At 35.1% G+C, this 13965-nt stretch overlaps 3 protein-coding genes across 5 annotated transcripts in view; all 3 read left to right on the top strand.

Moving 5' to 3' along the window:
• Positions 1 to 13965, top strand: part of LOC141369302 (nicotinamide/nicotinic acid mononucleotide adenylyltransferase 1-like) — a 92637-nt gene that overhangs the window by 31239 nt on the left and 47433 nt on the right. The window lies entirely within an intron of this gene.
• Positions 1617 to 13965, top strand: part of LOC141369303 (nicotinamide/nicotinic acid mononucleotide adenylyltransferase 1-like) — a 47771-nt gene continuing 35422 nt past the window's right edge. The window contains exons 1-2 of one of the 3 annotated variants that reach the window (XM_073875387.1): positions 1617 to 1755; positions 2102 to 2280. The gene's annotated coding sequence lies outside the window, so the exon portion shown is untranslated. Of the gene's footprint in view, positions 1756 to 2101; positions 2281 to 3205; positions 3361 to 3891; positions 4002 to 13965 lie in introns of those variants that run through there. The other 2 variants (XM_073875386.1, XM_073875388.1) reach the window with 2 other exon arrangements.
• LOC141369247 (retinoid-binding protein 7-like) lies at positions 1683 to 13081 on the top strand. The gene is made up of 3 exons (XM_073874817.1): positions 1683 to 1755; positions 2102 to 2280; positions 12989 to 13081. Exons 1-3 carry the CDS (start codon positions 1683 to 1685, stop codon positions 13079 to 13081), a joined length of 345 nt encoding a protein of 114 aa, XP_073730918.1.

Genomic DNA, 13965 nt, shown 5'->3' with positions numbered 1-13965 from the left:
GGGCAAATATTGCTATAATAATTGCTTTAATATGATGATCCTTAAAATTTAAGAGCGACAAATTGATCACAGGCAATAACGGGATAGTTCACCCAAAAATTACATTTTTGTCATTTATTTTGAGCAATGGTTGCGGCCAAACACTTCAGAGGCCCCATTGACTTAAACTATTTAGGAAGGAAATGGGGCCTCTGATAGGTCTGATCACAAACACTACTCAAAACAAATGACAGAAATGTCATCTTTGGCTGAACGATCCCTTTAAGGCTAGCCCTGTCTGGGAAACCTCGAGAGTATAAAAGTTAGGTAAATAAGAAGAAAAGATCTAACATTTCTCTTGGCTTATTTGCTGTCATGCACTATAAAGTAGTCTGTTTACTGTGTAAGATACAGACGATCTCTGATCATATCTTTTTACGGGCATCTGTCATCTCTACATCATTCCCCAGGAGTTGCCTAAGGAAATGTGCATGTGACCCAGTTAGATGTGTTTTAGTCTTGTAGATCTAATAATTGTTCAAATATACCATAGTTTCTTTTTTATTTTCTACAAATGAAGAGTTTCATTGCAAAACGAGATAACCACCGTTTTTTTAATTGCTCAGAAATCTCGTTTTTTGGTTGTGCATTCCAATTAATTTCAATGCAACTGCAGTTGGTTTGTTTTGATTTAAACCTTCATAACTTAAAAAATACAGCTAAGTAGCACCATAAAACAAAATAATAACATGATAACACAATAATAAACATGTTTTGACAAAAATGTAAAAAAATGGATTTATCTTGTTTTGCAACGAAACTCTTCAAATATTCAACTCATTAAAGCCTAATAATAGAAGATGGATGTTATATAGCCTAGAAAAAAGATTATCTAATTTATGTGTTGAGTAAATAATGAAAGTGCTTTTCTATGGTTCTGTCTGTAACTGATTGATTTCATTTGCATAAAATGTGAAGAGCTTAACAGGTGTAAAAGTCACCTGAAAGTCACATTTGACACTTTCATGTAGTTTTGTTGATCGTGATCAGATTTGTTTCATTACTCAAGTGATTTATAAAAGAGGTTTTAAGATTCAAAAAGTGTAATAAAATTTACAGTAACTTTATTATTATTTAGGAAATACCATTTATTTAGTTTTTTTGCAATTACATTTGGACCTGAACTTTGTATTTTTGAAATATTAAGTTTCAGCATCAATTTTTAACCTTCCATGGAAATTTACATCATAATGTGATTTTTTTTATGTGTGACGTTCATGTGATGGTATCATGCGAGCTCTATATGACTGCAGTGGAAAGAATTTTTTTTAGTAAAGATGACATGTGAGGGAAAGAAAACAATAACAGTTGATTTCACATGCAGACTGAACAATATCTATTGTATAAACTTAAGTCTTATCATCTGATGAGCATCATCACTAGCGTAAGAAACTCTAGAGCAGACAGTGTTGTGCTCGAAGGTGTGTTTTAAATATTTACACACAAAGACCCGTCAGACACGTTTTTACTTTACGCAAAACACGCAGACACACAACTTTGAAGAACTGAAGACAGATAAAAGTTTAAAGAACCGCCCACAGAGCCGGCCACACATATAAATGCTGAGGATCTTTTTCTCTGTCATATCCTTCATCTTGCTTTCTTCAGATTACTAGAAATATTGAATCCAGACTCTTGAAAATATGCCTGCCAGTATGTGTGGTACATGGGATATGCACAGCAATGTCAACTTTGAGGAATACATGATTGCTTTAGGTAAAATAAATATTTTCTATTATAATAGATTACTGCTTTCTGAACTGTAATGCACTGGTTGCCTTGAAATTTTGAGTTTATTCAATTTAAAAATTATTTGTTTAATTTTTACAACTTTTCCTGAGTCAACTAATATTTTTAAGTTGACTGAACTCAAATTTTTAAGGCAACCAGGCAACTTACTTTTTAATGTTAAATAAAAAAAATGTTAAGTGTGTTTTACTTTTTCATCTTATATGTTTAATTAGGCTTTGCTTAAGGCAGTTTTAAGGGGGGTTCTATTCATGCAATGTTGTGTTTAATGTGTCCCCTTGAGTAATAAGTCCTAAACTCTGTTATCTGTTAGGAATCGGCTTGTATACCCGTAAGGTCGCCCTAAAGCTGAAACAGCGTAAAGTGATCGAGCAGGTGGGGGATCAGTATGTCATCAAGACCCTCAGCACTTTCAGAAACTACGTTTTTTCATTCAGGGTGAATGAGGAGTTTCAAGAGTTTACCAAGGGACTGGATAACAGACACTGCAAGGTAATACTGAATTCAATTCAATTCAATATTTTATTTTAATTAATTGAATGTCTTTAATTCTTGACAAAATACCAAAATGGCCGTATTTTTCAGGAAATATCCATTTTTTGGAAAACAAGAGAATATATTTAGTTCCCGTTGAGCTTAAAAAGAATGTTAATTATTTGGGAGAATTTTGATGGTTTAGTTAAAGAGAGAAGTAAAGCTTTAGGGTACACTATTAAAAACGATGGGTTTTTCCAACCCATTGTTGGGTCAAATATAAACATTTTTTGGTTAATTTAACCCAACGGCTGGGCTTATCCCTTTTTGATGCAATCCAGGCTTGATAATAACCCAGCATTTTTTAGGGTGTACTTTATTCAGAAAACTATTTTTTGTTGATGTATTGTTTATAGGCACGTATTTCCTCAGTTTAAGGTCTAAAGTGAAAGCTTGTGATTTAAATATAATTTTATATGTTATGAGGAAAGGTACGATGGGGAGTTGTGAAGAAGGTCTGTTTTTGTGACCAATGAAAGGGCGATGATGAATGAAAGATTTATTCAGAAATGTTGACTCTTATTTTTTTTTATCCTATGTATTCATTTTTTTGATTTCTTTTGACAATTTGTTCAACAGATCCCCCTCATAAATTCAGCTGGAAGAGTTAGGAGTGCCTTTTGCCTATCACAGCCCATTAATAATAGAGCTAACATTCATCAATGCCATTTTAGTTATTATATTTTATAATATATTTTAACATTATGTTTCTTATAGGCACACATAAGCGATTTTTATTTGATTTCATTTCATTTTATGTTATACTAGGGGGTCAACAGCTAGTTCCCTTTCGAGAGCGGTCACTCGACATTGCGTCCGCTGACGCTATGGGAAACTCCTCCCTCTTCCGGTTTCTCTGAAGCTTTTATTGAACAACGCCAGTGTACTTTATACATATCTATGAGTGTACTGGCCAATGCCGCCCATGACAGCCTTATAGGGGCGGGACTTCCGCTACTATATAGCCTGTTTAGGCGGCAAAATACTCAGATTCTTCGCGCATTCAAGACCTCGTCAATTCCAGCTCTTCAGGTGGAGGTAGGGGAGATGCCTTTATCTCTTTAGACGTCTTCAGCTTGCCATGGTATATTGGGTAAATTTGCAGGGACATAAGCAAGGTCATCCAACCAAACCAACGCATGTTGGGAGGCGGCCTAGGGTTGGGCGATGTCCCCTCAATTGGCAGTTGAGGATGGTTACGTTAAACCATCGCGATGGACGATGATATCGTTAGGCGGGGGTATTTTAATTTTTCGTTATTATATAATTATTATTCGTTATTTTACTTCATTACTTCCACTTAAGAAGAGTTGTGCACTTTTTATCTGAATATATATCTTTACATAAATACTATTTTGTACTTAAAAGCTGTAATTTCGTTCTTTAATAACCCAACGAATGACTCTTTCTAATAGGATGCACATAAGGGGAGAAAGTAGCTTTATTTCACTTAAGAAGAGTTGTGCACTTTTTTAAAAATATCTCTGTACATAAATATTCTTTTCTTCTAATTAAAAGCTATAATTAATTATTTTACTAACCCAATGACTCCTCCGCGCTTTCCAATAGGTTGCACATAGGCTAAATATCTGTGCATATGTGCCACCAGTACTTCGTCAGAGCGGGTCTTCAGCACCGCGGGGAGCAGCCAGCACTTCAATCCGCAGCTTAGTTAACAAGTTGGTATTTCTGGCCAGAAACATCGAAATTTAAACATGGTCTGTGTGTGTAAATCCCGCGTTTCGGTCGGAGTGTTGTTCCCGTTTTCTTGTTCATGGCGTTCGCTGAATTCTGGGTTTATATCTCAATCTGCCGCTTCAGTGCAGAACAGTCACACAGCTATGTCAGGGCTCAAAATTAACTTTTTTATTTGGTAGCACTGGTGCTCCCAACTTTAAAGAGTTAGGAGCACCAGCAAAAATTTAGGCGCATCCATCCAAAAATTAAAAAGCACCACAACTACAATGTAAATGTAAATAGATTTATTAAAAATAAAACACCACCACCGGGCTTTACACGTCCTATGGCCAGCATTTAAAAGTTGGTCTTCTATTTTATTTTTTGCTGCATAAATTCCTAAACTAATACCCAAATGCTGTTGAAATAGTATAGCAGCAATAATAATTTAACAATTACAGGTAACATGATTAAGATTACATAGAAAATCTAGCAGACACGTAAAACACTAATTAATTGTGACATTACAAAAGTGACCCTAATATAGAAGGCTAATATATATTGGTATTGATAACTGCATTACCAGGATGTTTTTACTACTAAATAGGCAATGTTTTAAAAATACAACAAAAACATACCATCAGCATTGTCGTATTCCACAGCAACATGGACCACAAGGATGTTTGTCGAATGTCCATTCACCAGCGCATGCGCACATACACCATCAAACACACTTTGACAGACAGGTCGGTGTCTCCATCAATAATAAACACATTTGTCATGACACGTCTTGTGTTTTTGGCACTTTCGCCATGTTTAAGCAAGGTCTGGTGCTTAAAATGTTTTGATTTCGCCATTAACGCCGTTTTACAGGATTTACAGTAAACACAGTAAGTTACATTTTCATAGCGAAGACACTCGAAATCTTTAAGCCACTCTCTCTGAAAGGTTTAACGTCAACTCGTATTTTCCGGTGGTGGAGTTGCATTTGAATCCGGATCGTCGTCAAAAAATACAGTAATAACCTTGGCTGTAATCGGCTCGCTCTCGTCATGCTCGCGACGCGTTCGTCTTTTCACATTTCAGCGCTTCACGGCAACAAGGAATGACTGACGCTCATATTAGCCAATCTGCGGTCTTCATTAAACGCAAGAACTTAATGGTGAAATTTGATTGGTTATCGTTGGAGAGAACACTGAACCTGGGTCAGCGCCAGCACGCAGGATCAAAATCAACTCGCGTCACAACAAAATGGGCAGTCACACAAATGCTCCCAAATATATTTTAAGGTCGCACAGATTAAATTTGGCCAAAATGGTCGCAATTTCGAGCCCTGTATGTAACAATGGGCACGATCTCCCGAGCCAATACAACAGGCTACTAATAAATGATTAATATGGGCTGTTTTCTTGTACAAAATTAAATATTTTAAGTTAAATGTAAAACATGTAAAAAGACAAGATTCTTGCAATGTCAAGATCAAATGCCTGACAGGATATTTTCACAGACTAACACACGTCACGTCTCAGGCATAGACTACAGTATTTAAAATAGAATATACGCATTAGTTATATTTTCAATTTAATTTATAGAGCAAATCCCGCAAAGATTTTATGTTCTATAGAAGAGAGTTAGTGTATGTCGACTCGCAGCTGAGTGGGGTGGGGGCGTGGCATCACGATGGTGTCTCTCCATCGTGATGTCAGTCAACCATCACGATGGACGATGATATCGTCAAGCTGAGAAACTGGGACTTGTTGAATTAAACTACAGCTGGACAGTGGCGTTACCTGCTATTCCTCCTTGGATAATTTCATCTCCAGTTGTGGACCTAGAAATCGCAAAGATGTTAAAAACAATATGAACAATATGGTGTGATTAATGATTTGGTAAAACAAACAGTATCTAGGTATCAACCAGAGGTGGAAAGTAACGAATTACATGATTTACTCACGTTAATGTAATTGAGTAGTTTTTTTGTGTACTTTTACTTTTTTGAGTAGTTTTTAAAATCTGTACTTTTACTTAAGTATGTTTTATTTAAAGTATTGTACTTCGCTACATTTTAAATCATATCCGTTACTGAGTAAAATAATATCAAAAAGCAAGGTGATAAAGACGCGCAATGGATGATTGATGGGCGGGGGAACGCGCAAAAAGAACCATGGAGATGGACGAGACAGGCACGCGCTAATGCAGACCCGCCTCAGTTCAAATCTTATGAAAGAAACCACTACCCTGGTCATATTTAAGTGACCACTTTCCACTGACGCGAAGCGAGTGTTTCATTCCTATGAAAGGTAGGATTCATGCTCTTCAGTACGAAATTGCCGACCGGGTTTTTACCGCTCATTTGTACGAAGCATTTTTAATACCATGCGGATTATCTTACGAGGTCTAGCAGCTTCGCGTCAAGTCAAACACAACTTCAGAACGTCCTCGAGAATGCGCAGGTCATTAGACATTGGAGAGAGGGGGAGAGAGAGAGAGGAGAGGAGAAGAAGAATAAAGGTCTGACATCAGGTACCCAGGTCAGGGAAGCTAGAGGACCATAAACGTGTCAAAAGTAGGGATGGGTATTGTTTGGGGTTTTTTCGATACCAGTGCCAAATCGATACTTTTAAAACGGTTCTGGTGCCTAAAGCGGTACTTTAAAAAAAATAGTCACAAAAAGATGGTAGATGAAAGTACAGCATAAAACACAATGAAAATTCTTCTCTGTCATAATTTGTTTATTAATGATTTGCCTAAAGCACCATCATCTTTTAAGACCTACATTCTTGATTTCTTCTTTATGAGATTTTTGATTTGTGAATTAAATAAAATCTTCTCAACACTCCACTTTGAGCTCAGAAAAATGTTCTATGATTGGTTGTTAATAATCTGTTCAATGATTGGTTAACCCTTTAACTGCCACACCAAGAAAAAGGCATTTGAAAAAAATTTTGTTTGCATTTCTTATATCCTTATGTCACCACTTAACACAATCAATGTATTTTTTTTCAACACATCCCATCATTTTAAAAAAATCGGCCTCTACCAAACGGTTGATATGTCACTTAAAGGAATTCAAACACATTCTATGGAAATTAGAAAATATGAACTATAATACTAATTTTTTACAAACATAATCAAAATAAAATGGTTTTGTATATTAAATCTTCTTTATTTATTAAAGTATAACATATTAAAATATTTCAGGTTTTCATTTTAACGCAGGACATGAAATGTTTTCATGTTTTTTGCAATAAAAATGACCAAAAGTAACAAAAATAAGGACTTTCTGCATTTAAAACCTAAAATAAAAGAAGGCCAAAGATAGTAATAAAATAGCATTTTAGTATTTTATGATTTAAGAAACACACTGTCAAGTTTGGTAGTGCAACATATTTTTTTTGTCTTTTTTTAGATAAATTAAAGGGGTCATGGCATGAAAATCTGAGATTTTCCATGTTTAAGTGCTATGATTGGGTCCCCAGTGCTTCTATCAACCTAGAAAATGTGAGAAAGATCAACCCAGTAACTTAGTTTTGGTAAACCATTCTCTACAAGCATGTGAAAAAATAGGTAATTGAAATTTGGCTCCCCTTGTGATGTCAGAAGGAGCCCTTATTATAATAATACCACCCCTTAATTTGCAGTTTCCAACCACAGCACTGCCATTTCCAGTGTTTTAATCCAGAGAGGGAGAGACAGAGAAAATAATTCACAGCACAACTAGGTTTCAATTTCAACAAACCACCATCATTGTGATCGGTGTTTGCACTTTTTCCGCTAATTTGCATTTTAAAGGACACACCCAAAACGGCACATTTTGCTCACACCTACAAAGTGGCAATTTTAACATACTATAATAAATTATCTATATGATATTTTGAGCTAAAACATCACATATGTGCTCTGGGGACACCAAAGATTTATTTGACATCTTTAAAAAGTCTGGTGACATGGCCCCTTTAACATTTCTTTGTAAACCAGCAATGCTGTGTAGAGTAAGCCAACGTTGCAAACAATCCTTCAAACAATTTAAAACATCATTTAAGAAGTAATTATTGATTAATTAATGAGTAATTATGATTTCCATACATTAATTATATGAATTCATTATAGTTATTTCAAAAAAATATCCAGAAGTGGCAAAAATACATACTTAAGAAATGATCTCAATATAATAAATAAGAAATAACAATAGCTGTGTCATATTCATAGCTGTGAATGATCAGAAATGTATATTTCATAGCAAATAGTACACTCTGACTGCAGAAATGGATGATCTGAAAACATTACCCTTGCTTTTCTACTTTTACCATTAAGTGACAAATCAACCGTTTGGTTGAGCATGTTTTTGAAAAATTATTAAAAACATACAAAAGTTTTTTCATGGCACCAAGTAACATAATTGTAAAGTTAGGGCTCTTACAGTGTAATATGTCAAAAAAAATATGCTTCACTTGCAAAATTTCAACAAGAGCAGTTCATATAACAGAAGTGATTTTTTTCTTTCTAAAATCCACATAACAAGATGTGTTGTGACAAGTGCTGTTGATTGACACATTGATATCTAGTGGATTTTTTTTTTGGCAAAACATATCTTACACAAATAGTAGAGATGGCTCAATCAGCTTGAGTTAAGTTAGGTACTCCTCTCAATAAAATTTAGGGACTCAAAATGTGCTCAACCGTTTGGTTGAGCTGGCAGTTAGCCTACGCGGGTGCCGCTCACAAAAAGATAAAGGGCGAGTTCTAATCGAAAGTGATCCTCCCTTTGTCCTATTCCCTTTGAAGATCAGATCTCTTGACATGAACTCTAGAGAAAGTTGCGCAATTGTGTCATAGTGTGGCTAATTAAACACACTTGGCAAATAGAGCAATAAAATACAGCGTCTTTTTCTCTTTATTTGGATCGACTGTTCATGCGACATTCTCTTCGTGAAGTGCCTTTCAATGGCGCAAAACGGCAAATATTTTCTTATCAGCTTGTGAAACCATTCACGTCTTGATGCTTTCTGCTTGTCTCCGATGAACTTGACACCCGTGACTGCCGCGGCCCATCTCAGGCCAATATCAGCCGAAGTACTAATAAAAACATTAGTGAGGTAATACGTTTTAGCAATTCTTCTGAAGAAATGTTACCATATTAGCAAAATAAGCTGCCGTCAGAGCAATTGCGGCATTCACGCGCTCCTCTGAGGATCTAATTTTCCAAATTGTTCTTTTAAGTCCGAATATAAAAATAACCTGGACATATGTTCAAACAAAAATGTCTTCGATTTGTATTATTAGGGATGTGCATATGAGGATTTTTTTCACATTTTAAACTCATTAAACAAAGCGCATATTTTAAACGAAAATATATTTGGCAAAGAAGTTCAAAAGTTACTACATTTAATCTTTAACATTAGATTATTTAATATTTCCATTTATTAATAAAATTATTTTACATTTTTTTGTTCATTATTACTCTTAACGAAAAACTCAACCCCAATTAAAAAGTAGCTCCAATGACAAACTTGCTTATATTAAACAGCTTGTTTATTAATAAAACGAATTTGAAGAATAATATCTGTGTTAAAACTTAAATAAATAAAAGACATAATTTTTCATTAGGCCTACTACGAATGCTTATTTGTTCATTATTATTTTTTATTAAAACAGAACAACAATGAATGAGTAAAATGGCTCGCTTATATTAAACATAACATTTAACAAAAACGAATAGACGGGAACGGACCTATAACATAAATAAATCTAAAGATCCTTTTGATTTTTCAAAACAAATGATTGTTTTTTTAATCAAAAACTACAAGAAAGAAATATATGAACAACCTTACCTAAGTTAAGCAAATAAATCAAACTTGAATCCTATGTATTATCAAAGCTTTCTGACTTTCACATTAACGTGAATTTTGTAAGTCAGGAAATTATTTACACCATATGAGTGCAGTATAATTTAATTAGCATTTGTGCTGTGCTGGTGTGATTATGCTTTTTGTGCTACAGAGAGCAAAATATTTCAGTCGACCGTTCATGCATTTAAGAGGCACCGAAATTCGTGTTCTGATTCGGTCCGGTAGGTACCGGCCATATAATGGCACCGCGTTTCGGTACCCAACCCTAGTCAAAAGTGTATATAAACATGGCACTCATCTCATTATATGCTCATTTAAACTATATATTGTTTAATAAAATAATGTACGTTACCAGCAATACATCAATTACAACCTTACTATAGTGATTGTATTTACTAGATTCTGACCACCTTCAAAAGTGCATAACTCGCATGTAAAAATCATTAAACAATTCCATAAATTCTTATTTTATTAACTTTTTGTTATTGCACTTTAATTGTAAAGATGTTCCTACAATTAAAAGCAACTAGTTTGAGATTTATATTCCCTTGTCGTTTTTGAACTATACTAGAATCCTCCACCTCTCCCCGCTGTAAAAAAAAGTAACTTTTACTCTGAGTAAAGTTAAAATGACTTACTTTTTAATTTTACCTGAGTAGATTTTTAGACCAGTAACTTTACTTTTACTTTAGCACAATATTTTATTACTCTTTCCACCTCTGATTACAATTATAATAATAGTATTCAAAATTTACAGATGGATCAAAACACCCAAGTACAGGAAAGACGGGGGCAGCAGTATACATACCACATTTTCAGAATTCAATTTTAAAAAGAACTTCAGACCATTTAGCAGTGTACACTGTGGAGCTTTTAGCTATTTTACTAGCACTTACATGGATAGAGGATGTTGGGCCTAATCAATATATTATATGTTCAGACTCAATGGCATCAACAAGTATTGCAAATTGCAAATCTGATTGTAGACCTGACCTGATTTATGAAATCTTTCATAGTCTATATAGATTAAAAAATCTTAATATTACAGTGTGTTTTATAGAGATCGACCGATACTCATTTTTTAAAACCGATGCCAATAACAAATATTTGGATGCTTATGTGCCCGATAACCGATATGCTAAACCGATTTTTATTTACTGTTATACTTCTGTTTTTGACATAATAATTACTACTACACTACTGAACTGAACAAACCCTTATAATAATAATAATCATCATCACAATCACTCCCTCTTTGCATATAAAGTAATAAATAGAGGGGTCTGAAAGAGTGAAGAATAATATTAATTTAATGAATAATGTAGAAACTATATTCCCAATACATGGACCATTCCAAACACCCCTATCATTTCGTCAGAAATGGACTGATCCAAAGTTCGGCAGCGGTTGGCAGCGGGAGAGAGAGAAAACTATAGCGGAGTTGACTGCTTGTTATACATAGTTTATAGAGTAAAACAGGTGGATTAAGTGCCTTTTTTGGAATAATATGGTTGTTTTGACCAGCAACATGTAGCCATCAGCATCCAACAAGTAGTTGGCAAAGAGGTTTTACAAAATAATATCACTGACTGAAATACTACATTCAGGAAAGTTACAAACAAAACGGCTTATCACTTAATTTCTTAACTGGTAATGTTATTTGATGTCAGAATAATTAATATTTTGATGTTATAGCTTATGAAATGGCGGTTGACAGCGCTGTTATCTATGCATTTACTGTATCACGCATTAACTGTATCAAACTGTGACCGCTTGCGGAGGTAATAAATAATTAATTAATATCCAAAGACATTTATATAGATATTTTAGCAAAATAATGTTTATCTGGTAAATGTTAATATAACTTTGGGTAAATCTTGTTAAAAGCTTCAGCCTTTAACCCCGGTAAGTGAACAGCACGTGATTTTGTGAGTTCGTCTCTATTCTTGGACAAACTGCATACATTGCTTTTAATATATCAACTTTTTTAACATAACATACATTAATGCACAAAGAAGATGTGTTATAAATGCCTCAGATGCAAAGTAAGTATACTCAAAGTCCTTTTAATGAAGTCGCGTCACTCCGCCGTCATATCTGCTGTGCACGCTGCTGCTGCTGTGAGCTCCTCTCCTCAGATGTGTCCAGCGCGCAATTCTCAATTCTCTCGTTTATCGGTCAATCCGATATTACAAACCCGATATCCGATCATCGGAAAATGCTCTAATATCGGGGAAAATATCGGAAAACAGATATATCGGTCGATCTCTAGTGTTTTATGTGGGTCCCATCTCACGTTGGAATAGAGGGTAATGGAGAAGCTGATCGTTTGGCCAAAAGATTCTTAAGTCAGACATACAATGGACAGTTCCAGTAAAGTGGAAATTAAATGCGTCATTAAAACGAGAATCAATAGGCTATGGCAAGAACAATGGGAAAATATATAAAATAAAATATAAAATACAGAAACAAGTGGAAACAAGGAGGCAGGGTAGTTGGAAACGAAGGGGGGAATCTGTTATCACAAGACTAAGAATTGGACATACAGGTCTTAACCATAATCTCAGTCATTTAGGGAAACACCTAACAGGACTATGCATTAATTGTGACAGGAGAGAAACAGTAGACCATGTATTAATAGAATGTGAAGCATACAGAATAGAACGAAACATACTGTTAGAACAAGTTAAAGAATTAGGTTACACACATTTATCAGTAGAGGATTTACTTTCCTTTTCTACATCAAAACCATCAGCATGGCCAGCTATCACGAGATACCTTAAAGAAACAGATCTATTTGATCGAATTTAAGTTTTTTTTTTTTTTTTTTTAAATAACATGAATGTTAGTATAAATCCGCATTGAAGCTCCACACCCCAAAAAGTTAGTGGGGGTAATGCACCAAATTGGTATGCCAACCGCCAATAAAAAGAAGAAGAAGAAGAAATACTCAGATTCTTTCTCTTCACCGTAACTGAAGCGTCTCGCCGTAGATCGTCGCACTTGTGAGGGACGCAAGGATCGCGTCCCTTACACGCGTTCCGGCAGATTTTTACAAGGATTTTGAGCTTCGCTCCTCGAGTGAAGGACCATGTATCTTATGGACTCCGAGATATATCGAATAACTGTGTTCTCGGCAGCAAACCACCGCCGCCAGAGTGCCGTTGGTGGCAATGCTGCCAAACAAAGGAGAACGTCGCGTGCCTTCCACGGTAACGTTGAAGAAAGATTAGCAGTAGTGTGAGTCTGTGTGCGAGCTTTCTCCCTCCCTATGATGCTGTATGCCGTGTTCTGTAGTCTATGTAACAACAACAGTGTATTTTCTTATATTTCTGAATTTGCACCGAATTGTCTGCGCTATATCACTCGCATTTAAAATCAAGAAATGGCTCAAAACACAACAACAATTATGAGAAGAGCAACAGCAGTAAAGCTACAATGTAAATGTATGGTGATTTTTGCATATCTAAATCAGGATTTTAGCAGCAGTTAAAGGAACAGCTGGTTGGATAAAAAACGAGGTGATGGGTCATGTTTAGTCACTATTTTATAGGCTACAACAGAACAGATAATATGTAAAATAGCATTCAGTTGTGTTAAAATGCAATATAAGATCAAAGAGTAGAAGTGAAACATTTCATATTTATGTTAAGCATCTACTTTGCACTGGAAGTTTTTATTATTATTTATATTGTTTACATTGTAATTTTTTATTTGGTAACATTTAAGTTATTCATATTGTTTATGACACCGGTGGGTTCAAAATAAAATGGACACAATGAAATAACAAACACTTGAGTTTTTTTTAATTAGTCGTTTAGAATAGTCGACTATTCGAAAAATTAGTCGAAAGATTAGTCGTTAGAAAATTAGTCGTTAGTGGCAGCACTAGTTGCAATACCCTCTCATAATATGTTTGTCCTGTACTTATAGCGTGCTTTGGCCACTCCCCTTACATGATTAGACCCCACCCTGTATGGCAAGCGAAAGGGGTCACATTTACGCTATAAATGAATCGCGTTTCCTTCAAAACGTCGTATTTAGCGGTGCTTAAAGCAGAATTTGCACCGCAAAATACGCCGTCGGGATTCCAAACCCCGTAAAAAATGCATGAAAA

The sequence above is a fragment of the Misgurnus anguillicaudatus genome, chromosome 13 (assembly GCF_027580225.2).
Source record: "Misgurnus anguillicaudatus chromosome 13, ASM2758022v2, whole genome shotgun sequence".
Classification (NCBI taxonomy): domain Eukaryota; kingdom Metazoa; phylum Chordata; class Actinopteri; order Cypriniformes; family Cobitidae; genus Misgurnus; species Misgurnus anguillicaudatus.
This window is presented reverse-complemented; position numbering and strand designations above follow the sequence as displayed.

Excerpts from the sequence above, each read along its gene's own strand:
- LOC141369247 (XM_073874817.1), top strand. The coding sequence starts at position 1,683 with ATGCCTGCCAGTATGTGTGGTACATGGGATATGCACAGCAATGTCAAC. Across the intron at positions 1,756-2,101 it reads GGAATACATGATTGCTTTAG|GAATCGGCTTGTATACCCGT; the intron begins GTAAAATAAATA and ends GTTATCTGTTAG. Across the intron at positions 2,281-12,988 it reads TGGATAACAGACACTGCAAG|CAAACCACCGCCGCCAGAGT; the intron begins GTAATACTGAAT and ends TGTTCTCGGCAG.